Here is a 22,477-nt window from a genome sequence, read left to right as displayed (position 1 = left end):
CTATTGTGGGACTAGGTAGCAAATTATTACATGTAATTTCTTTTGTCCGAAAATTAAGAGGAAAAGAGCTTGGTTCTTGTAGGGGAAGGTATATTTGCAATTATTTCTATGGTAGAATTTATTAGAATTGACCACTCTTTAAAAATAGTAAGAACTATAGGATTTTGCTTTTGTTTAATCAGAACATGAAATGTCCTGATGTGATATAAAATATGAATATATAGAGAAATTATTTTCACAATTATTTAGTCTCTGTTAAAGATAAAGATTCAGAATAAAAACAATCTAGTAGAGGAACTTTGCCAGCAGTTTTTATTTTTCATCTAAAGATATCTTTTCCCATAGTCATGCTATGTGTAGAGACAAATTTTGTTCCTGTACAGCTTTGACCTTAAGGATAACTGTAGTCATAGGCTTCCAACTCTCTTTTCCTCTTTCTGTCCCCCTTCCTCCTTTCTTTCCCTGCTTCATCTGTTCATGTGATATCCACCTAAGGCAGCTCTGGTGTAATGGATCAGGCACTGGGCTTGGTGGCCTCAGAAGGTTGAGGATTGTATTCTGCTCTGCCATGTACAAGGTCTGAGAACTCTGGCAGATTACCTAACTTCTCAGTACCACAATTAATCTATAAAATGAGGAAAACAATTATTTCATCATCCCAAGCAGAAACTCTGTACCCATTGAACATGCCAGGTGAGGAAGCGTATCCTGACTCGGGAGGTGGAGTCGGGAGGGTCATGTCAGCCCAGGAGTTCGAGGCTGCAGTGAGCTATGATTGTTCCACTGCACTCAAGCCTGGGCAACAGAGAGAGACCCTGTCTCTAGGAGGAAAACCCCACAAAGAGTAACTCTTCATTTCCCCCTCCTACTGGTCACTGGTAATCTCTATTCTACTTTTTGTCTCTCAGAATTTGACTACTCTAGGTACCTCATTTAAGAGGAATCATATAATATTTGATTTTCTGTCTGGTTTATTTCAGTTAGGTGATGTCTTCAAGGTTCATCCATGTTGTAGCATGTGTCAGAATTTTATTTCCTTTTATTCCATTGTATGTATGTATATACCACATTTTGTTTGTTGTTCTGTCTTTTGTTTTATTTTTTGAGATGAAGTTTCATACTGTCACCCAGGCTGGAGGGCGGTGGCGCAATCTTGGAGTCAAGATTGCAACCTCTGCCTCCTGGGTTCAAGTGATTCTCCCACCTCAGCGTCCTGCATAGCTGGGATTACAGATGTGCCACTGTGCCTTGTATTTTTGTATTTTTTGTAATTTTGTATTTTTAGTAGAGACAAGGTTTCACCATGTTGGCCAGGCTGGTCTTGAACTCCTGACTTCAAGTGATTCACCTGCCTTGGCCTCCCACAGTGCTGGGATTACAGGCGTGAGCCACTGCGCCCAGCCTTTCTTCTGTTGATGGACACTTGGATCACCTCCACTGTTTGGCTATTATGAATAATGTTGCTATGAACATGGGTGTACAAATTTCTCTTTGAGACCCTGCTTTCAGTTCTTTTGGATATATACCCAGAAGTGGAATTTCTGGATCATATGTTACCTCTTTGTTTAACTTTTTGAATGACATTCTATTTTTAAGTACTTTTTGAGTCTGTTGAATTGATTGTCGTGATGCAACTCCTAAATATGTTTGCTCATAGTGATATTTCCCGCCGCCCACCTTTATTAAGGTATAACTGACAAGTTACATTTGCAGTATACAGTGTGATGTTTTGCTATATGTATACTTTGTGAAATGCTTAAATCAAGCTAATGAACATCATCACTTCACATTGTTTTGTCTGTGTATGTGTGGGGAGATCATTTAAAATCTCCTCTTGGCCATTACAGTGTATTATTACTAACTCTGGTCACCATGCTGTATGAGAGCTTCCCAGAACTTATTCATCTCATCTAAATGAAACTTTGTAAGCTTGACCAACATCTCCCCATTCTCACCCCACCTTAGTGATCTTTTAATTTCCATAGCTCATATGATATGAATCGGAACAGTGAAGTCAGCTTAAATTTCAGGACTTCAGGGACACCTTGCTGAGGTAGGCAAACCACTCTCTAGCCTGTGGTTCCCAAAAGTGCATTAGCTGTAAGTTTCAGGATAACTGAGGGTGAGAATTTGATTAACTGACCTCCAGATGTGTTGGCTAAACAATAGCTTTGTCAATCCATATAAATTTTCTGCTTTGGACCTTTCTATAGGGATTGAGGTGACTGAAGAACGCTGAAGACAGGCTGATGGGCTCAGCTGGTAGGCTCCACTATCTCGCCATGACTGCTGAAAATCCCACTCCTGGAGATCTGGCTCCGGCCCCCCTCATCACTTGCAAACTCTGCCTGTGTGAGCAGTCTGTGGACAAGATGACCACACTCCAGGAATGCCGGTGCATCTTTTGCACAGCTGTAAGTTTTCCTTGATGCTTTCACTATGAGAAAATACAAAGGGAAAAATTATAAAAGTAGGATATATTTCTGTGGTTTACAGAGAAGCCAAAGTTTGCTACAATCTGATCCTGCTTTGGAAAGCATTTCATCTTTGAATCTATTTCCAAATAGTATCTTAAATGGTAAATCCTGGGTTTACTTGTTTTAGCTAAGTATAATGTATGTTTGAAATTTAATTATTGGTTGAATAAATAGTCTTTCTGTTAAGGTTCAAACTATGGAATAGAATAGAAAAATTTTAACATGGTGGCTGGACGTGGTGCCTCACATCTGTAATGCCAGCACTTTGAGAGGCTGAGGTGGGCAGATCACAAGGTCAGAAGATCAAGACCATCCTGGCTAACACGGTGAAACCCCGTCTCTACTAAAAACACAAAAAAATTAACCAGGCGTGGTGGTGGGCGCCTATAGTCCCAGCTACGCAGGAGGCTGAGGCAGGAGAATGGTGTGAACCCGGGAGGCGGAGCTTGCAGTGAGCCAAGATCACACCACTGCACTCCAGCCTGGGGGATAGAGCGAGACTCTGTCTCAGAAAAAAAAATTAACATGCTGTAGTTAACTACCACCTATAAGAAACTCACCAGGTATTTTAAATGATAGAGAAGTCAGGTAGTAATTTATGTACTGAATTTTCATTCATATACTTGTTCATCTTCTACAACACACAAGGTATAAATTATACTTTGTCATAGCTCCTTTTATTCTATTTTCACAATATGCTGAATGCTTCTTATTCCACTTAATGAGAGCCCTATAGACCTGCAGAAGTGGGCTTATCTCTTTTAGTGTGAGACCTGGTATCAACACCTGTGACCTTTACTGCCACTTTTCCTCGAAGGTTGGTTGGTTAAGGTATAAAGGTAGGAAACAGACTGAGTTCCTGTAGGATTCAGTGATGACAGAGACTAGCATTGTTCATTTAATCAACAAATACCTATTGAGCAAGAACCATGTCCCAGGACTGGTTCTAGGCACCAGGATTTATCAGTTAAGGAAACAAAACCCAGCGAAGTTTCTTGCTTTTAGGAGCTTATATTCTATCCAAGAACATTCTGTAGGAGTTCAGGGCTGAGAGGATGTTGCTGTTTTAGGTAGAGGGGTCAGAAGTAGGCTTTGCTGAGGAGTAATGTTTGTGCGGCTTCTCCTTCCTCTTGTTGTTAGTGTGTGTTGCTTTATAGGAAGTGAGGAAATGGCCTTGTCATCTGAGAGCAACTTCAGTTTCCTTTGGTCTTGCTTTGTTTCTGAAGGCTGTCCTTCAAAACAATTATTTCTCTGACTTTCTAACCCTTGCTAATCCTTGAAACAAATGAGTCAGAAACAACATTTGGTGAAAACCAGGATGCACATATTTTGCTGAGGGTTACTGCTGTTTGAAAGAATTCAATTTTTGCTATGACATTTAATAGTGCAGAATTTAAGTGTGTGCGTCAACACTGGGGAAATAATACACGGTGAAGGTTGTATTTCATCTTCACAGGGAGCTAACACTGTCCTGTTATTGTTTCAATAGATTTTAGTTCCTGATTCAAAACAGCATTGCTGCTTCTCATTTCTCTTTCAGCAATTCGAGGGTAGGAGTTAGTACAGTTAGCTTATTCAGTCATCTAGAGTCACACTTCCTCATTGTTAGGGAGTGCTCAAAAGCAGAGAGTCAAATGGCTTAATATTTTTGGTATCCCTCAATTTTGGATCTTTTTGCACCTAGAAACCTTAACTTTCCCTGGCATCCTGTTACCCTATTACCTGTGAGCTGCCAAAATAGTAAGCAATGTATAATTACCTTAGCGTCTGTAAAATTGTAATTTGAATCAGACTTGCCTGAACTACTACTCTAACTTTCTTTTGGTTAGAGATTTATTTCTTCTTTTTTAAAAAATGACTTAAAATGTATCTTATACTTCCCAGACTTTATTTTGCATCTGTATTACAGTGTCAAATGTTTTGTGTCTTTGAGACTAAAAAGAAATTTGTAACTTTTTAATATGCCACATACTACTGACTTCTACTTTTAAATAGGATTGGATGACATCTCCCAATTGCTTGTGCCTACCATATATTTAAAATGGCTTTACTGAGAACCACCCCCCTGCCCCAGGGAGTATCCACATATAATGATCTTCCTGCTAGATTTGATGTTATGCTGGTATATACTGGTATATGTAATGTGTATATTTTTTCTTTTCATGTTAGATGGATAATGTGCTTACTGTGTAACAAGGTTTTGCATATCTCACGTGACTGTGAGAAACCAATCATCACGCTTATGAACTACAAAAGGATCTATACTGGTATATTTTCTTGGATTTAATAAAGTTTTAACAACATTCTGCCATTGTTCTGTCTTCTGTAAGAGGCATCCCTGGCCATTTTGCTGCAAGCCTAGCTTTTTTTTATTCCAGAATTGCCACACTCCACTTCCAGCTGTACCCCAACTCAGCTGTGTAATTGGGCACATGATAAATCTCTTTGGGCCTCTGATTTTTCATGTGTACAATGAAGGTGCTAGGATCCTTCACAGTGCTCCAAAGAGGGGGCAGTATACTCTGGGTATGCAGAGGGACAGATGTGGAATACTTGACTTGACCATTGAATGTTAATCAGTTATTTCCTTATCTTTAGAGAGACCTGGCCTTTAAATGGATGCCCCCACCCCAAGTGTGTTCCATGGACCACCAGCTCTGGGAAACAGAGATATCCTTGAATGAAATGTTCCATAGTCAAATTAGCTTGGGAACTACAATGTTCTGTTCCTTTCTTGGAGGGATGTAAGGCACATTTGCATTTTAGAGGCTCTGTGAAATCTTTTTTTTTTTTTTTTTTTTTTGGGACGGAGTCTCACTGTGTCGCCCAGGCTGGAGTGCAGTGGCCGGATCTCAGCTCACTGCAAGCTCCGCCTCCCAGGTTCACGCCATTCTCCTGCCTCAGCCTCCTGAGTAGCTGGGACTATAGGCGCCCGCCACCTCGCCCGGCTAGTTTTTTGTATTTTTTAGTCGAGACGGGGTTTCACCATGTTAGCCAGGATGGTCTCGATCTCCTGACCTCGTGATCCGCCCGTCTCGGCCTCCCAAAGTCCTGGGATTACAGGCTTGAGCCACCGCGCCCGGCATCTGTGAAATCTTGTAGTTAGAGGGAAAGCAGGGGGATGTTGCTTAGCTTCTAGGATGAAACATTTCCATTTGACCCTGCCACCCTTTTGAGTGGAACACCTGTTGCCCACAACCGATGCTCTGAAGAACACTGCTTTAAATTATTTCATGTAGGTAATTCTTGATTTAAATAACATCCAGGGAAAGGAATGTGGTAGATGTTTCAAATAAACCATCAATATTATCTAGGTTCTTGTTAAAGGATGTTCTAGCTGTGAAGATGGTTTCTGCTAGACTATTTACTCAGCTTTAATGTGGAGAATAAAGTGTAATATAAAGTAAGAGAAGCTGCATATACAGGAAAAATGGGGCATAGTTGTTACTGGCATGACTGACGTCATAGAACATGAGTTGTATTACAGAACCAAAGAGGTTGATGTCTTGGAGTTACAGAAAAAAAGATGTAGCATAATTACTTGCTCTGTTTTGAAGGTTAAATATCTCAGGGATGTTTGTCTATTAATGACATGGAAAGAGTATCTGTCTCTCCCTTCCTCTCTTTTGCCTGTATATTTAAATAACCCAAATATGACAATTCTAACTTTCCTTTTCTGGGTTTGCAACACGTTCTTTCAGATAATGCCACACAATGTTAATTCAAGCGAAATAAATTCACAAGTCAGTTATCAAAGTAATGGAAATTGGTGGGTTTGCTCCCTTATGTACAATATTTGCTTCTGATTTATTTTAGAAGTGATTTCTGTCAGCCGTGAATTAAGGAATAGTGAAAACACAGTTGTTGCTTGTTTTTATAACCTAGATAATTTCACCTGAAAAGAGTCGGTATGTTGGGCATGGCCTATTTACCTTTCAGATTAAATACAGGATGTGCTAAGCAAAAAGAAAATAAAGTCCAGCCATATTCTTGCCTTTTTTTCCATTACGTTCTATTGGCTCTAGGTAGTTAGAACTCCTTTTACTATTCATTTCTTGGAGCCAAATGGATTTTCCAATGTTTAAAAAGTGAGAGGAAATATAAAACATTTTAGACCAAGCCCTTCTTTCCCTTGGGGCCTGTCGGGTGACCTTTAAGAAAAGCCCAGAGTTGGTTTGGGAGACTGTCTTGGTCCATTTTGTGTTACTATAACAGAATATAGAGGCTAGGTAATTTATAAAGAAAAGAGGTTGATTTAGCTCACAGTTTTGCAGGTGGGAAGTTAGAGAAGTGTGGTGCTGGCATCTACTGGCTTCTGGTGAGGGTCTCATGCTAGGTCAAAACACAGCAGAGAAGGTCAAAGGGAAAGTGGTCATGTGCAAAGAGACAAAACCCAAGGGCCATCCTGGCTTTATAACAACTCACTCTGGCAGGAACTACTAAGAATTCATTCCCTCAAGAACTAATTCGTTCCCACCAGAGCAAGAACTCAGTCACTACCCAGAGAGTGGCACCAAGCCATTCCCCCACTAGGACCCACCTCCCAACACTACCACATTGGAGATCAAATTTCAATGTGAATTTTGGTGGGGACAAACAAACCATGTCCAAACCATAGTAGAAACATTTACAGTTTGGGAGGATTTGCAATGTGTGTGTGCACACAGTTTGGTAACTTTCAAGTGAAGCATGAATCCCTCATGGATCCTTCCTGGGTTCTAACTGTTATCCACACTAGGAGAAAGGAATGCCACTTGCCTATTTCCACCTCTGTTTCTCCCTTGCAGTATACCATAGTGTGTTAGAATGCAGACATGGAGATGAGAAGACATGGAGATGAAAGTTCAGGCTTTGTCATTTGATGGTGTATGATTTGGGGCAAGTTGTTTGCCTTCTCTAGACCTTAGTTTCTTTGCCTGTAACATGGAGGGAGGGAGGCATTGAGAATACCTACCTTTATTTCCTAAGATCCATCAGTGTGCTGAGCTGTTATGTTCTTCAAAAAGATTTCAGAGAAGGGAAAGCCTATAATGATTTAACTGGCTTCCTCACTAGCCTTTAATAAAAAAGTGGTTACATAGGTAATTACAACCTCACTAGTATTCTGAGATACCCAGAGATTAGCAGTTAAGATAGAGAGAAATGTCTCTTTTGGATTTGTTGAAAGTGTGGCTTTGAAATATTTAAACTAAATATCTAGAATTAGGACTTACAGGGGAAAAAAGCGCCAATACCGCTTTGACAGTAAATAGATGAGCACATTTCTGGTGGGTATAAAAGATTCAGATGAAAGGATGTTTCAGAGTACCATATATTTAAGAACTTGCTTATTTCCAATAACATAATAATATAATTACTTGTTGGCTTGATATGTTAGTCTAGTATCATTTTAAGTACCTTGTATTGAGAACTCTCTGGAACCACCAGAAATAATGAGGGATCTTACTCAAGGCCAATGTCACAGAACGATTTTCTGTCCCCTCTTCTGGTCATGAGACCTGCCAACCTTTCCCAAAGCTTTTAAATTCTCCAGCTCCAGATTCCCATGTCTTCTACTGCTATTAAATGGGCTGAAGTAAATTCTGCCAGTTCAAAGCGCTGTATTATTCTGTTAGTTTCTGGTACCCAAATATGCTTGCTTGCAAGGTTAGTTTTTTTCTTTCTTTTTTTAATTATTATTATTTTTGAGACGGAGTCTCGCTCTGTTGCCCAGGCTGAAGTGCAGTGGTGCGATCTTGGCTCACTGTGACCTCCGCCTCCCAGGTTCAAGTGGTTCTCCTGCCTCAGCCTCTGGAATAGCTGGGACTACAGGCACGTGCCACTATGCCTGGCTAATTTTTTTTTTTGTATTTTTAGTAGAGCCGGGATTTCACCATGTAGGTCAGGCTGGTCTTGAACTCCTGACCTCTTGATCCATCTGCCTCGGCCTCCCAAAGTGCTGGGATTATAGGCATGAGCCACCGTGCCCAGCACAAGGTTAGTTTTATGCTTTCCCTTAACTTTGCTTGGGATGGTCAGCAGTGAATTTATCTTTGTTTGTGAAATAACTTCAGTATACTCACTGCTTATATCTATTAAGAGATTTAATGACAATACTATGGTGACTTTTGTATTTATGGGTCAAGTCACAGGTATACAATGCCAATTTTATTGGCACTATATTTTTCCACTGACAACGGAGCCACTGCAGGGTCAGATGGCATCTGTGGAAAAAGAGCAAACAGTAACAGCATGAGAAATGGATTAGAGATGACTCAAGGAGGAGCTGGCTTCCTAGACCTATGATCTCATCCATGCCTAATGCTTACCACTTACTTATTCAAGGGAAGTAGTAAAATGTGGCAAGAGAGGAAAGAACAGCAGAAGAAAACCATACTATTAAGGCCCTAATGTCTTTGTCATAGCATCATAGTCCTAGAATTGGAAGTGACCTTAGATCTTCTAGTTTCCCCACCCTCCTAATGAAAGAAGTCCTTTACTGGGATGCCAGTATGGTTTGGCATTTAAGAGAATGGGTCTCAAGTTTGGTAGCTTAGGCTTTATTTATTCAACAAATATTTGCTGTGTCTTACATAGTTCTGATGGTTTGAATATAGTGGTGAACAATCAGATTAAGGCCTGGTTTTCAAATAACTCAAATTTTAGTATGTGACATAGATGCTAACAAGTAAATACAGAAATCAGGTGATGGTATGTGCTATGAAAAAATAGGGTGAGGGGGTTGGGAGTGCTGTGGGGAAGGGGGGCTTCTACTTTGTTAGATGATCAGGGAAGTCTCAGTGATAAGGTATTATTTGAACAAAGACTTGAAGGAAATGGGGAACAAGCCATAAAAATATCTGGGAGAAGAGGGTTGTTGCCAGAGGGAAGCAGTATGGAGGTCTTAAGTTGGGAGTGTGCTTGGTGTATCAAAGAGGCTGGTGTGGCTGGAGAAGTGTGTGTGTGTGTGTGTGTGTGTGTGTGTGTGTGTGTGTGTGTGTGTAGGAGGAGTAGTAGGAGATGAAGGCTAAGTCCTGTAATCTGCTCTCTGCAAGCTGGAGACCCAGGAGAACCAGTGGTGTATTTCCAGTCCAAGTTTGAAGGCTTGAGAACTAGGAGAGCAAATGGTATAAGTCCCAGTCCGAGGGCAGGAGAAAACTGATGTCCCAGCTCAGGCATTCAGGCAGGGAGGTGAATTCTTTCCTCTTTTTGTTCTTTTTAGGCTCTTAGTGGATTGGATGATGCCTGCTCACAATGGGGAGGGTAAACTGCTTTACTCAGTTTACCAATGCAAGTGCTGATTGTATTAGTCTGTTTTCACACTGCTATAAAGAATACCTGAGATATATAAAGGAAGGAGGTTTAATTGACTCACAGTTCATGGGGAGGCCTCAGGAAATTGAACAATCTTGGCAGAAGGGGAAGCAGCCACATCTTACATAGTAGCAGGCGAGAAAGAGAGCACCACACTTAACAAATAACCAGATCTCGTGAGAATTCACTATCATGGGAACAGCATGGGGAATACTGCCCCTATAATCCAGTCACCTCCCACCAGGTCCCTCCCTCAACACCTGGGGATTATAATTCAAGATGAGATTTGGGTGGGGACACAGAGCCAAGCTGTCTCACTGATCTTATCCAGAAACACTCACGCACACATGCCCAGAAATGAGGCATATAGGAGGCATCCTGTGGCCAGTTTAACACACAAAATTAACCTTTATGCATAGAGAATACACTACAGGAGCCAGGGTGAAAGCAAGAAGACTACTTAGAAGGCAAACATAATAATCCAGGCCGGAGATGATAGTGGCCTGGACCAGCGGGTGGTAGCTGGTAATGTCTTTGGGCAGTCTATTGGGTCATTTTCTTTAATATAATATAGGGATAAGAAATCACCTCCTAAGATTACATAGAAGATTACAGTAGATAATCTAGATAAATTACTTAGTACAGTGCCAGAATACAACTAGCATGTATAGCTCTGCTCTTTTTAGTGTGGTCATCTAGCTTTTGACTGATAATTTCCAGGATTGGGACATACCATAGTACTGACTATTCGATTATTGGAAATTTCTAAATTGAAATCATCTTTTGCTCTACATTCATTTGAAACTGGTTTCTATGTGAATTCTAACTATTAACGTTACTTCCGCTCTCTAAAATAAAATTGGTTAGAATCTAATTTTACTATTCCTGGTTGAAATCTAATTTTACTCACTAGCTTCATATTATTTGAATGAAGGTTATCTTTTTTTTAGAGGGTGAATGTCAGATGACTCATGAAAAATTCTATAGTGCTCAGTCCAATGTAGGAAATAGTGAGCTATCTCTAGTAGTGAGATAATTAGGCCTGCCTCTAGTTCCAATTCTGTCAATAACTTTATGATTCGAATCAAATTATTTCTCTAGAATTTCCTCATTTGTAAAAATGGTGGCTTGGTTTGGAATTTTTCTTCCTTCCTTCCTTCCTTCCTTCCTTCCTTCCTTCCTTCCTTCCTTTCCTTCCTTCCTTCCTTCCTTCCTTCCTTCCTTCCTTCCTTCCTTCCTTCCTTCCTTCCTTCTTTTCTTTTCTTTTCTTTTCTTTTTTTTTCTTTTCTTTTCTTTTCTTTAGTCTCATTTTGTTGCCCAGGCTGGAGTGCAGTGGTGCAATCTCAGCTCACTGCGACCTTTGCTTCTTGGGTTCCAGTGATTCTCCTGCCTCAGCCTCCTAAGTAGCTGGGATTATAGGTGCCTGCCACCATGCCTGGCTGATTTTTGTATTTTCAGTAGAGATGGGGTTTCACCATGTTGGCCAGCCTGGTCTCAAACTCATGACCTCAAGTAATCCTCCTGCCTTGGCCTCCCAAAGCGCTGGGATTACAGGTGTGAGCCACTGCACCCAGCCTGGGCTTTTTCTAAAACCATAATTTCTTTTTCTTCATCATTTTCTCTTCTGTAAGCTGAGAATCCTCAATTACTTTAACCAGCCAAATTATTTTCCTTTGGGAGGTTTCAGTTTGCTAAGGAAGATACATCATTCATCTTACTAGTTACTATTTTAATATGCATTTATCTTCTACAGTTAGGTCCTGTAACCAAATTAGCATGATCTTACTCCATTTTGGATGGAAACATGACTGTCGTGGAAACTGTGGTATTCACTTGGATCCCTATTCAGGGCAATGTTTCTATCCTCCCATTTCCCAGGGACTGGCTTATGGAACAATGACTGATAGCTACAGGGATATAAAGGTCTTTCCCTTTCAGCTTAATGAGGTGCAGCTGCGAAGGGCCCTTCCTACCTTCAGAGTACCCTGTTGGATTGTAGGACCAGATAAGGCCCTGGCTGCAGCTGCATGGCAGGTCAGGATCTCCCTCTGCCCACTTGTATCCTCCTTACTTCCTTATAGGCATGACTTTGGTGAGAGTATACCCCGTAAATCTTCTAAATGGGATTCTCCATCCCTGCATCAATTTCTAGGGAACACAGTTGAAGACACAAATCTGTGAATTATTATTTTTCTTCTGGTAATGCCTCTACTTATATAGTCCGGAAAAGTGTTTCCTTTTTTTCTCTGCAAAATGAGCATTTCATGACTTTTACAGGGTCTGCCTTTCATCCCATTGCCTCTAAGTTAACTAATAAAGTATGATATATTCCTTAAGTGTGTTACATTCCTGCTTTATTAGGATATTTACATAATTCTATATAGAAACTGGGAAGTTTGGCCAGGTGTGGTGGCTCATGCACTTTGGGAAGCCGAGGCGGGCAGATCATTTGAGGCCAGGAATTCAAGACCAGCCTGGCCAACATGGTGAGACCCTATCTCTACTAAAAATACAATAATTTGCCAGGCACGGTGGCTGCCAGCTATTTGGGAGGCTGAGGCACGAGAAGTGCTCGAACCTGGGAGGTGGAGGTTGCAGTGAGCTGAGATCTTGCCACAGCACTTCAGCGTGGGCACCTGAGTGAGACTCTCAAAAAAAAAAAAAAAAAAAAAAAAAAAAAGACCTTGGAAAACTCTTCTTTTTCTGGATAGATCTCTTTGAACATACTTTAATATATTTTACCTTCTTGCCATAGGTCTATTAAGAAATAGTAACTTATGCCCTCCCCCACCCTCTCGGGTTGACAGAATTCCTTTGGGACAAGCTTCACTTGCATAACTTTTTTTTTTCTTTTTTGAGATGGAGTTTTGCTCTTGTCCCCCAGGCTGGAATGCAATGGCATGATCTTGACTCACTGCAACCTCCGCCTCCTGGGTTCATGCAGTTCTCCCGCCCCAGCCTCCTGAGTAGCTGGGATTACAGGCAGGTGCCACCACGCTGGCTAATTTTTGTATTTTTAGTAGAGATGGGGTTTCACCATGTTGGCCAAGCTGGTCTTGATCTCCTGACCTCAAGTGACCTGCCCGCTGTGTCCTCCCAAACTGATAGGATTACAGGCGTGAGGCAGTGTGCCCCGGCCTACGTAACTTTTTTTACTTTGATCATAGGCTTAACAAGTACTTTAGGCTTGGTATCGGGGTAAGGAGTGATGTTATAATGTGGAACAGGATTTTATTTCTTTTTTACAAAGGAAGTTATGAAAAGATAGGTCAGTGATCTGTGCTTGTATGTTGTGTAGACTTTTTCACCCCTTAAGCGTGCCTTTGCCGAAGTTTAATTCTTCAAACCACATATCAGAATGTAATGGGCTGGCCAAACATGCAAATCATGACCAGAGAACAGGCAAAAGTTGGTTTCTGATGAGATAACTTTTCCGCTGTCACCACTAAGTCACCAAAGTTTATGTATTTATTCTTTTGAAGTTGCACTCTTATTCCAGTATTCCATCTTTTTCCAGGCTCTACTGATCCATTTGGTACTAGTGTGTACCAGGCATGGTATTAATTGTGGAGCAAGTGGCAATCATCAGACATAACCAGCCTTGCTGTTATGTGGGCAGTAGACCCTCTGATAAAGGAAGTACAGTGTGTTATAATAAAGCATACAGGAGACTCCGAGAGGTCTTAGGTTTCCTAAGGGCTGAGACTGAAAGATAATAGGGATTGCTTGATGGCATTGTTGATGGGCTGTGGGTGAGAACAGTACTCCAGGGAAAAGAGGCCAACCACATGTGAGAACGCAGAATCAGGGAAGAGTGCCTGCTGAGGAACCAACCCGGAAGATGTTCCTGGGATACGTTGTTGGAAGTGTGGGTGTGCTCAGGCAGGAGGCCGGAGAGGCAAGAAGAGACCAGACGGAGGGCCTGGTATGCTGTGTTCAAAAAACATGATGGAGCCACTGGAAAGCTTTGTTTGGTAATGAGATAGGGAGAATAGCGTCGGTACAGGGTAGAGAATGGACTGAAAGTGGACCAGACCAGAGCAGGAGGAGGGAAGCGTGGTAGGCTGAAACAGCTCAGAGAACAACGTCCTTATCACCTTAGGATACATGTGTATGGCAGACTGCAGTTTTGATGTCTGGAGTATTTAAATTATTTTTATGCCCCAATTTCTCTTTTTTCCTATCCTTTTGGGATACTATCAGATTTCTTTTCTTTTTTTTTGAGACAGAGTCTCATTCTGTTGCCAGGCTGGAGTGCAGTGGCGTGATCTCGGTTCACTGCAACCTCTGCCTCCTGGGTTCAAGCAATTCTCCTGCCTCAGCCTCCTGAGTAGCTGGGACTACAGGTGCCTGCCACCACGCCCGGGGAATTTTTATATTTTTTAGTAGAGGTGGGGTTTCACTATGTTAGCCAGGATGGTCTTGATCTCCTGACTGCGTGATCTGCCCGCCTTGGCCTCCCAAAGTGCTGGGATTATGGACGTGAGCCACTGTGCCCAGTGAAAGTGCATTTTTAAAAGTCATGGCTAGTACTCACAGAAGAAATAGGACCCCAAAAGTACAAAATATCATGTTTCAGGGCTCTCTCGGTTTTTTAAATTGAAGATAATTTTTAATTATAAATGTAACGCATGCTAATTTAAAAATAAACCAAAAACCTCAAAAAGTGTGTGCGTGATGACTCACCTATACTTTTTTTTTTTTTTTTTTTTTTTTGAGACGGAGTTTTGCTCTGTCGCCCAGGCTGGAGTACAGTGGTGTGATCTCGGCTCATTGCAACCGCTGCCTCCTGGGTTCAAGTGATTCTTCTGCCTCAGCCTCCCAAGTAGCTGGGATTACAAGCATGCGCCACCACGCCCAACTAAATTTTGTATTTTTAGTAGAGCGGGGTTTGGCCAGGCTGGTCTTGAACTCCTGACCTCTGGTGATCTGCCCGCCTCAGCCTCTCAAAGTGCTGGGATTACAGACGTGAGCCACCGTGCCTGGTCCACCTGTACTTTCTTCCAGACTCTTTCCCTGTGTACTTATGCACATCACTTAATAGAGAAATGGGATCTTTACCTACGGATACTTTTCTTTAACTTGAGTTTTACAAACATAGTACATTGTGGACAAGTTTCTGTGCAAAAATATACAGACCAACCTTCCTTTTTAAGTATTGTATAGTGTTCTATGATATGGTTGTATGAAAATTTATTTAACCGGGCCCCTCCTAAATAATGGATTTTAAGGTTGTTTCCAGTTTTTGCTATTACGAATACATTTTTTAACTTATATAAATGTGAAAATACCTGTCCTTAGGATAACTTTTTAGAAATAGAATTGCCTAACCAAAATAGATGTACATTTTAAATCAATATGTGTTACCAAATTACTATTCCAAACTGTTGTACCAGCCTAGCAACTCCACCCACAGAGTAGGAACAGAGGCCTCTCTTTTGACACTGGGTATTTTCAAACTTTTCACCTTCTCTAATCCGGTATGTGGAAAGAACATATCTCATTGTTTAATCCGTACTTCCTCTTTTTAGGAGGAAGCAAATTGTTGTAAGAGAAGCTCATCTCATGAATCTATCTTTAAAAAACATACAGTATGTTCAGTGCCAGTATAGTTGCAACTGATTTTATACGTTGGTATCAATAGTAATCAAGTTAGAAAAAAATGGGCCATATCTAGAAAAGTATATTACACATAAAAGACATGAATGAATGAAAAAATATTGGTGTTCAGACTGTGGGAGATGCCTCATCACAAAAAAAAAAAAATCATGTCCAGTGACAAAATGTTACTAAGTAGGAAAAGGAGGTTTAAAAAATTTAGGCAAGTTGAAAAAGGGTGGTGAGTTAACTAGAAAATTCAGTTTTTTAAAAATCCCATCTGTATATTTCAGTTCATTAAAGACTGGTTATATAAGACTTATCTATGTAGATTCCAGATATGCAGTGTACCCCTTGGAATCAGGTGAGACACAGTGCCTCATTTCCAAGGAAATACATGGCTCTGTGTTAACTGAAAGCCTCGGTGGTTTTGAATCGTTTCCCACCCACAGTAAGGAGGTCTTTTTGGTTTGACTCTTCTGGAAAATATGTGTGAGGTATGTACTACATGAATGTAGGGTGTTTTTTCAATCTGCTTAAACCTGAGTTTATTCATCTGTTTAAAAAAAATTAAGGAAGGAAAAGCAAGCTCATTTGAGTGCCTTTCATATAATATGTAATATGCAAGGGCACTATTTTTTTCCCCATTTACTCTTCCAGTTTACAGATAAAGAAACCAATTCAGAGTTAAATAATTTGCCCAGGATCTATAATGTTAATTCCTGCACCATAGCTTCATTTGGAGGAAATAAAAACAATCTCTGTGAAAATATATAATGTATGGCCTAGCACATAGTATGTGGTCCCTAAATTTTTTTTTTGTTAGCATGAAAGTGGATGAAAGCTCATATAAGGCTTTTGTGATCTTAACCTGAAATGTCTAAAGCTTGACAATGTCCTATATGATGCAAAATTGACAACTGGCTACTGATTTTATGTACATAAAAGTTTAATCAGTACAAAACAAATGTAAAGAACGACTGGTTTAAAAAATCCAGGGAGTTTTTCGGAGAACAGAAAGTATGTAATCAGAATATAGTGGTGGCCATGGCCTCAGATTAGAAATTGAGCATGAACATGAGTGTTCTATGAACTTTCCACTGTGTGATTTCGGGTAAGTTATTTGAGGAAACCAAGGCCGAGACATTCAGAGGTCTGATTTACACAACTGGAAATTCCCAGTGCATTTAGCATATTTTCAGATGTTAAAACTGAAGTCAAGGTTCAAGTCCAGGCCTTCTGCCTCAATGACTGATGTTCTCCCACCCTCCAGGCGCATTGTGTCTGTGGAAGTTACTGGTGTTTTTAAGAGGACCTCAGTCTGACAGTTGTTTCCAAGTGATTCCTCTGTGTTGAGGGTGTTTAATGCGTGGGTTACTGCAGAGCACAGAGACCTTTTCTGCAAATGGAAAAAAAAAATTATAGCTTAACATCTGCTTTCTCTAGGTAGTGTATTAATTAAAGATTGTTTTAATATGGAATGATGTCTAGCCTTTGAAAAACTTTATCTTATGATTTATGGTGTTGATAACCTTCAGAAAAGGAAGACTGGTTCAAATTATAGCATTTAATATGAAAAGCCCCCTCATTATGAAGCCCCTTGACTTCTAAAAACTTGCTTTTTAGAAAATGTTTTTAAAAAATTCCAGGTTTTGCAGGGTAAATCCTCAGGGGAATATTATGAGATAAGGAATAGTCACAGTCTTGATGCAATGTAAATTATAATTAGAAAGATTCTAATTTTGCTATGGACTTATTGCATGTAATTATTTCAAAATGATTTTGAATAAAATGAGATTTCAAAAAACCAACCTATTAGAAATCTTGTCTACTTTTTCAGAGTTCAGTTCTCTTAAATCTAAGAGATTCTCTTTTGTAATGTAGCTAAAGAGGAAGTTTAAGGGTTAGGTCTATTCTTAACTGATGTCCCTTGTTCCTATCATTCCATGTATAGAAACAATATCTTCTTGAGGAAACTGTAAAGCGTCACTCTTTCCCAACTTTTGGGTCATTAATATGTGCTATTTTGCATGCTAGCTTTGTAGGTTATATCCTGTAGAAAAAAGTGCTGGTGATGAGTTAGCTTTATTTTGTCACTTATACAATGTTAATATTCTTTTAAAATTTCAAACATTCAGGTAGTTATTAATATTGCTACCACTAGTTTTATTTTAAAATGTTATCATTTATATAGATACATAGTAGATATATATATATTTATGATTAGCTTTAATTAAGACATTATTTCATTATAATTTATTCAAACTCTGGTTTAAATACTGAGACAGATTTTATTTAAAATATAGCATTTCTGCTTTTAAGCAGTATGAAAATCTGAGGTTTGATGAATGGTATAAATTTTATATTTTGCTTTTAGTTTTAAAAAATTGTACAACATCCTGTTTCTATTCTTGAAGGTGAAAAAACAAAATCTTTTAAAAATATGAAAAAAATATACAACAGTTTGTTATAAAACAAGATAAAAGATTTTTACCACAAATACCTATAGAGTTATCCCTTGGTAGCTTCAGGATATTGATTCCAAGCCCCTTCCTACTGCTCACCTCAAAGATACCCAAATTCATGAATGCTCAAGTCTCTCATAAAGAATGGTGTAGTATTTGCATGTAACCTGTGTACATCCTCCCATATACTTTAAATCATCTCTAGGTAACTTACAATATCTAATACAATGTAAATCCATATAAATGGTTTTTCTACTGTATTTTTGTGTATTTCTTATTATGTTTTTAAAAATACATTTTCTATCCGTGGTTGGTTGAATCCATGGATGTGAAATCTGAGGATGGGGGGCTGACCGTATACCAACTATCTCTTAGGTTCTGCCTAAGTTCTTTTGTGTTGATATAACAAAATATGTGAGACTAGGTAATTTATAAACAACAGAAATCCACTTCTCATAGTTCTGAAGGCTAGAAAGTCCAAGATCAAGGTGCTGGCAGGATTGGTGTCTGGTGAGGGATGCTCTCTGCTTCCAAGATGGCGCCTCGCTGTTGCTTCCTCTGGAGGGGAGAAATTCTGTGTCCTCACATGACAGAAGAGATGGAAGGGCAAGAGAGCACTCCCTTTAACCTTGAGCCCTTTTATAAGGGTGCTAATTCCATTCATGAGAGTGGAGTCTTTGTGACTTAATCACCTCCCATGGGAGTTCAGTTTTAACATAAATTTTGAAGGGGACACCATCATTGAAATCATAGCGGATTCTAACATTAACTTTTTGCTTGCTTTATCACACATCTCTCCTTCTATTTAGCCTGCTGTCCTTTGCATGGTGTAGTTTAATATTCATTCGGCATTCTCTAGTGGAATGTGAGTACTCACTGTGTTTGCTTAGATTGGGTTGAATGGTTATATTTTATTCAGGTGACTAGCATAGCCATACCTCATGGTCGAAGAGGTTTCTTGAACCTTTTACTAATTTGAGGTTTTTTTTTTTTTTTTTTTTTTTTTTTTCTGTGTTGCTGAGACCTTAAGTGCACCTTTTAGAGATTCAGAAGTGCTAACAGTTCAAGCAGAGACTCTAACAGTAGGAGGAAGAATGAAGTGGCAAATGAATTCAGTGGAATCTGGCTATACTGAATCTGTGGTATGCTTATTCTCACTGCCTGTGCTGGGTCTGTGTGCTAAGGCTTTGGTGTCAGCTGAGGGCTTACAATTCTGAAGGCTAATGTTTCTTTGGAGGAAGTAGAAGGATGTAAACTTGGCAAGTCTTCTTGTTTTCTTTCTCCTGGAATGGTCAGTTGCTTTTCTGAGCATACTGTGTCATAAGATAGCACCTAGGCCAGAGGGATCTCTTTGAGACTAGTATAAAAAGTGGGGCCTCCTTCTGTTAAGAAAGGCAGCACAAGTGGACAAAAGGAAACTCCTCTGAAAGGTTAATGGACGAGCGATTGAATTACTCAAATTGGAAGCAGATTTTTCCAACGCTAGTGTCGGTTCACTGCTCTGATTGGAATGTTCTTCCATTTTAGCAAATTTATTTGGCCTTTTTGTGAAGCCTGGACTGGGCTGCAGCATTTCCAATGGGTTCTCTTCAGAGCTATTTCTGTCATAGAGTTTCTTAATTTAGATATTTCATGATCACTTGAGATAAAGATAGACGTGTTTGATCACTGTTGGTTAGTGAAAACTGGAGGTACTTTTGATTGGAGTTCAGATTTAATCTCCCATATTGAATGACTGTTCTCAAACTTACAAGGTGGATCTTAGTAATCTCTTCCAGAAAAAGTAACAGCACTATTTTGGGCTAAAGTATTTAAAGGCTCTCAATCAGAGTTTTTACATTTTGCATATATAATTTCCCCCTTAAGCTTCCTTTGCTGTTTCTTTTGGAACTAGCTGAATGCATGTATTCTCCATGGAAAAGTTGGGTAGAAAAGAGTGATGAGGGACATAAAAGTATCTTCCCTGATTAGAATGGAGGGCATGGATAGTACTGAACTAGTGGTGCTTAGACTTGGTTGCAAAAGGGAATCACTTCAATAGTTTAAAAATATTGATAACAGTTCAACAAGGTGGCAGAATATAAGATCAATGTACAAAATCAATTGTATTTCCATATACTAGTAAGAAATAATATAATTGCATTAATAAGAAAAAAATTATATTTACAATATCAAAAGGAATAAAATATTTAGGGATAAATTTAACAAAGTACAAAATTCTCTGAAAACTGCAAAATACTCTTGAAAGAAATTTTAAAAGACTAAATAAAAGATATCCCATCTTCATGGATTGGAAGACTTATTAAGGTGGCAGTACTTCCCAAATGAATTTATAGATTCAACACACCTCTCATAAAAATGCCAACTAAATTCTAAGCTTATCCTAAAATTCCTGTGGAAGTTTGAGCAACCTAGAATAGTGAAACAATCTGGAAAAAGAACAGAGTTGGAGAGCTCTCTTCCTGATTTCGAAACTGATGACAGAGCGACAGTAATCAAAACATTGTGATACTGTCATGAGGATGGACAGATAGATAAATGGAATAGATTTGAGAGTCCAGAAATAAATAAATAAATCTTACTTTTTGTCAGTTGATTTTCAACAAGGGTGCCAAGGCAATTCAAGGAGGAAAGAAATGTTTTTCAACAAATAGTGCTGGACAACTGGATATCTGTTTGCAAAAAAATAATGAAGAATTAAGATGTCTGTGATCTTCCTCATACCACAGGCAAACATTAACAAAAGTGGACCATACACCTAAATATAACAGCTAAAACTATAAAACTCTTAGAAGAAGAGAACATAGGAAAAAGAAAAAATTTCATGATCTTGGGTTAGGCAAGACATTCTTAGATGTGACACCAAAAGCTTAAGCGACAAAAGAAAAAGATAAATTGGACTTCGTCAAAATTCAAGACCTTTATGCTTCAATGCGCATCATCAAGAAAGTTAAAAGATAACTCACAGAATGGGAGGAAATATTTGCAAATCATATCTCATAAGGGATACAGCTAGACTATATAAAGAATTCTTACAACCCAGTAATAAAAGCACAAATAACTCAGTTACAAATGGATGAAAGTATAGATAGTTCTGAGTAGAGGCTTCTTCAGAGATGATGTACAAATTACCAATAGGCACATGAAAAGATGCTCAAAATCACTAGCCAACAGGGCAATGCAAATCAAAACCACAATGATATTCGACTTCACATTAAGATGGCTATAATAAAAAAGACAGAAAATAACAGGTTTTGGTGAGAATTTAGAGAAGTCCAAACTCTCATACACTGCTGGTGGGAATGGAAAATGATACAATTGCTTTGGAAAATCGTCTAGCAGTTCCTCAAAAGGCAAAGATAGAGTTACCATATACCATACCTATTCCTAGGTATATATCCAAGAGAAATGAAAATGTATGTCCACATGAAAACTTGCTTATAGCAGCATAATTCGTAATGCCACTCAACTGGAAACAACCCAAATGTCCATCAACTGATGAAAGTATAAACAAAATGTGGTATATTCACACAATGGTGTACTATTCAGCAATAAAATAAATGAAGTACCAATACATGCTACAACATGTATGAATCTTGAAAACATTATGCTAAGTGAAGCCGTTGACAAAGGATTACACATTGTATCATTCTATTTATATGAAATGTAGAGAGTAAGAAAATCTATACATACAGAAAGTTGAATGGTGGTTGCCTAGGGCTGTGCATGGAGGATCTGGGGGAGAAATTGGGAGCATGTACTATTGGGCACAGCATTTCTTTTGGGATTATGAAATGTTCTAAAATCAAATTTGGTGATAGTTGTACACTGTGAATATACTAAAAATACTGAATTGTACACTTTAGATGGGTGCATTGTATGGCTACATGAATTTTATCTCAATTGTAGGTATCTGAATTATATCTCAATAAAACATACATGACATAGATATATAATAATTACATATTATATATAATAATACTATATATGTATAATATAAACTGACACCTGGATCATTCTCTTAGAGAGTCTGAATTAATTGGTCTGTGGTATGGCCTGGGCATTGGACTTCTGGAAACCTCCCCAGATCATTCTATGGAACAGTTGATGTGGAGAATCTTTGACCTGGGTCTTGGTACTTACAAGTGTGGTTTGTGTGCCAGCGGCACCAACGTGACCTGGGAACTTACAAGGAGGGAAAAACCTCAGACCCCACCCAAGATCCACTGAATCAGAATCTGCATTTTTGATGGGATCCTCAAATAACTTGGATGAATATTCAAGTCTGAGAAACATTGTCAGTAAGGTAGTTGAATAGTAAGGCAGGCGGATGTTATCTTTGAAGTTCCTTATCCTCTGTCCATCTACCCCTCCTCCTCCTGCCTATGGCTTTTTATTAAGGATACTCTTCCCAGTAGTGTCCCATATCTTCCAGTGTTTCTTGTCTATAAAAACATACCAGGCTTAGATCATTTTCTTTGTGGGCACTGCTGTCTGCTAGGGAACCACTGGCCTTTTGGAATATATTCACCTCAGAGCAAATAGGCAGTGAACTAGCACAATTGGTTCTATATAGTGAATGAGGTGACCCAGGAAGAAAGTGTAGAAAGAAGAGAGTTTAGGTCCTTTCCTGAAATTCCAGCA

At 39.3% G+C, this 22,477-nt stretch overlaps 1 protein-coding gene and 1 pseudogene across 2 annotated transcripts in view; one reads left to right on the top strand and one right to left on the bottom strand.

Moving 5' to 3' along the window:
* RNF144B (ring finger protein 144B) overlaps positions 1-22,477 on the top strand; it is an 87,468-nt gene that overhangs the window by 9,976 nt on the left and 55,015 nt on the right. The window contains exon 2 of one of the 2 annotated variants that reach the window (XM_023209778.3): positions 2,214-2,414. In XM_023209778.3, the coding sequence (XP_023065546.1) occupies positions 2,250-2,414 (165 nt within the window). In that variant the 5' untranslated portion in view covers positions 2,214-2,249. Of the gene's footprint in view, positions 1-2,213; positions 2,415-22,477 lie in introns of those variants that run through there. The other variant, XM_023209779.1, reaches the window with a different exon arrangement.
* On the bottom strand, positions 4,641-4,736 carry LOC111541172 (annotated as a pseudogene).

Source organism: Piliocolobus tephrosceles, chromosome 5 (genome assembly GCF_002776525.5).
Source record: "Piliocolobus tephrosceles isolate RC106 chromosome 5, ASM277652v3, whole genome shotgun sequence".
NCBI lineage: Eukaryota > Metazoa > Chordata > Mammalia > Primates > Cercopithecidae > Piliocolobus > Piliocolobus tephrosceles.
This window is presented reverse-complemented; position numbering and strand designations above follow the sequence as displayed.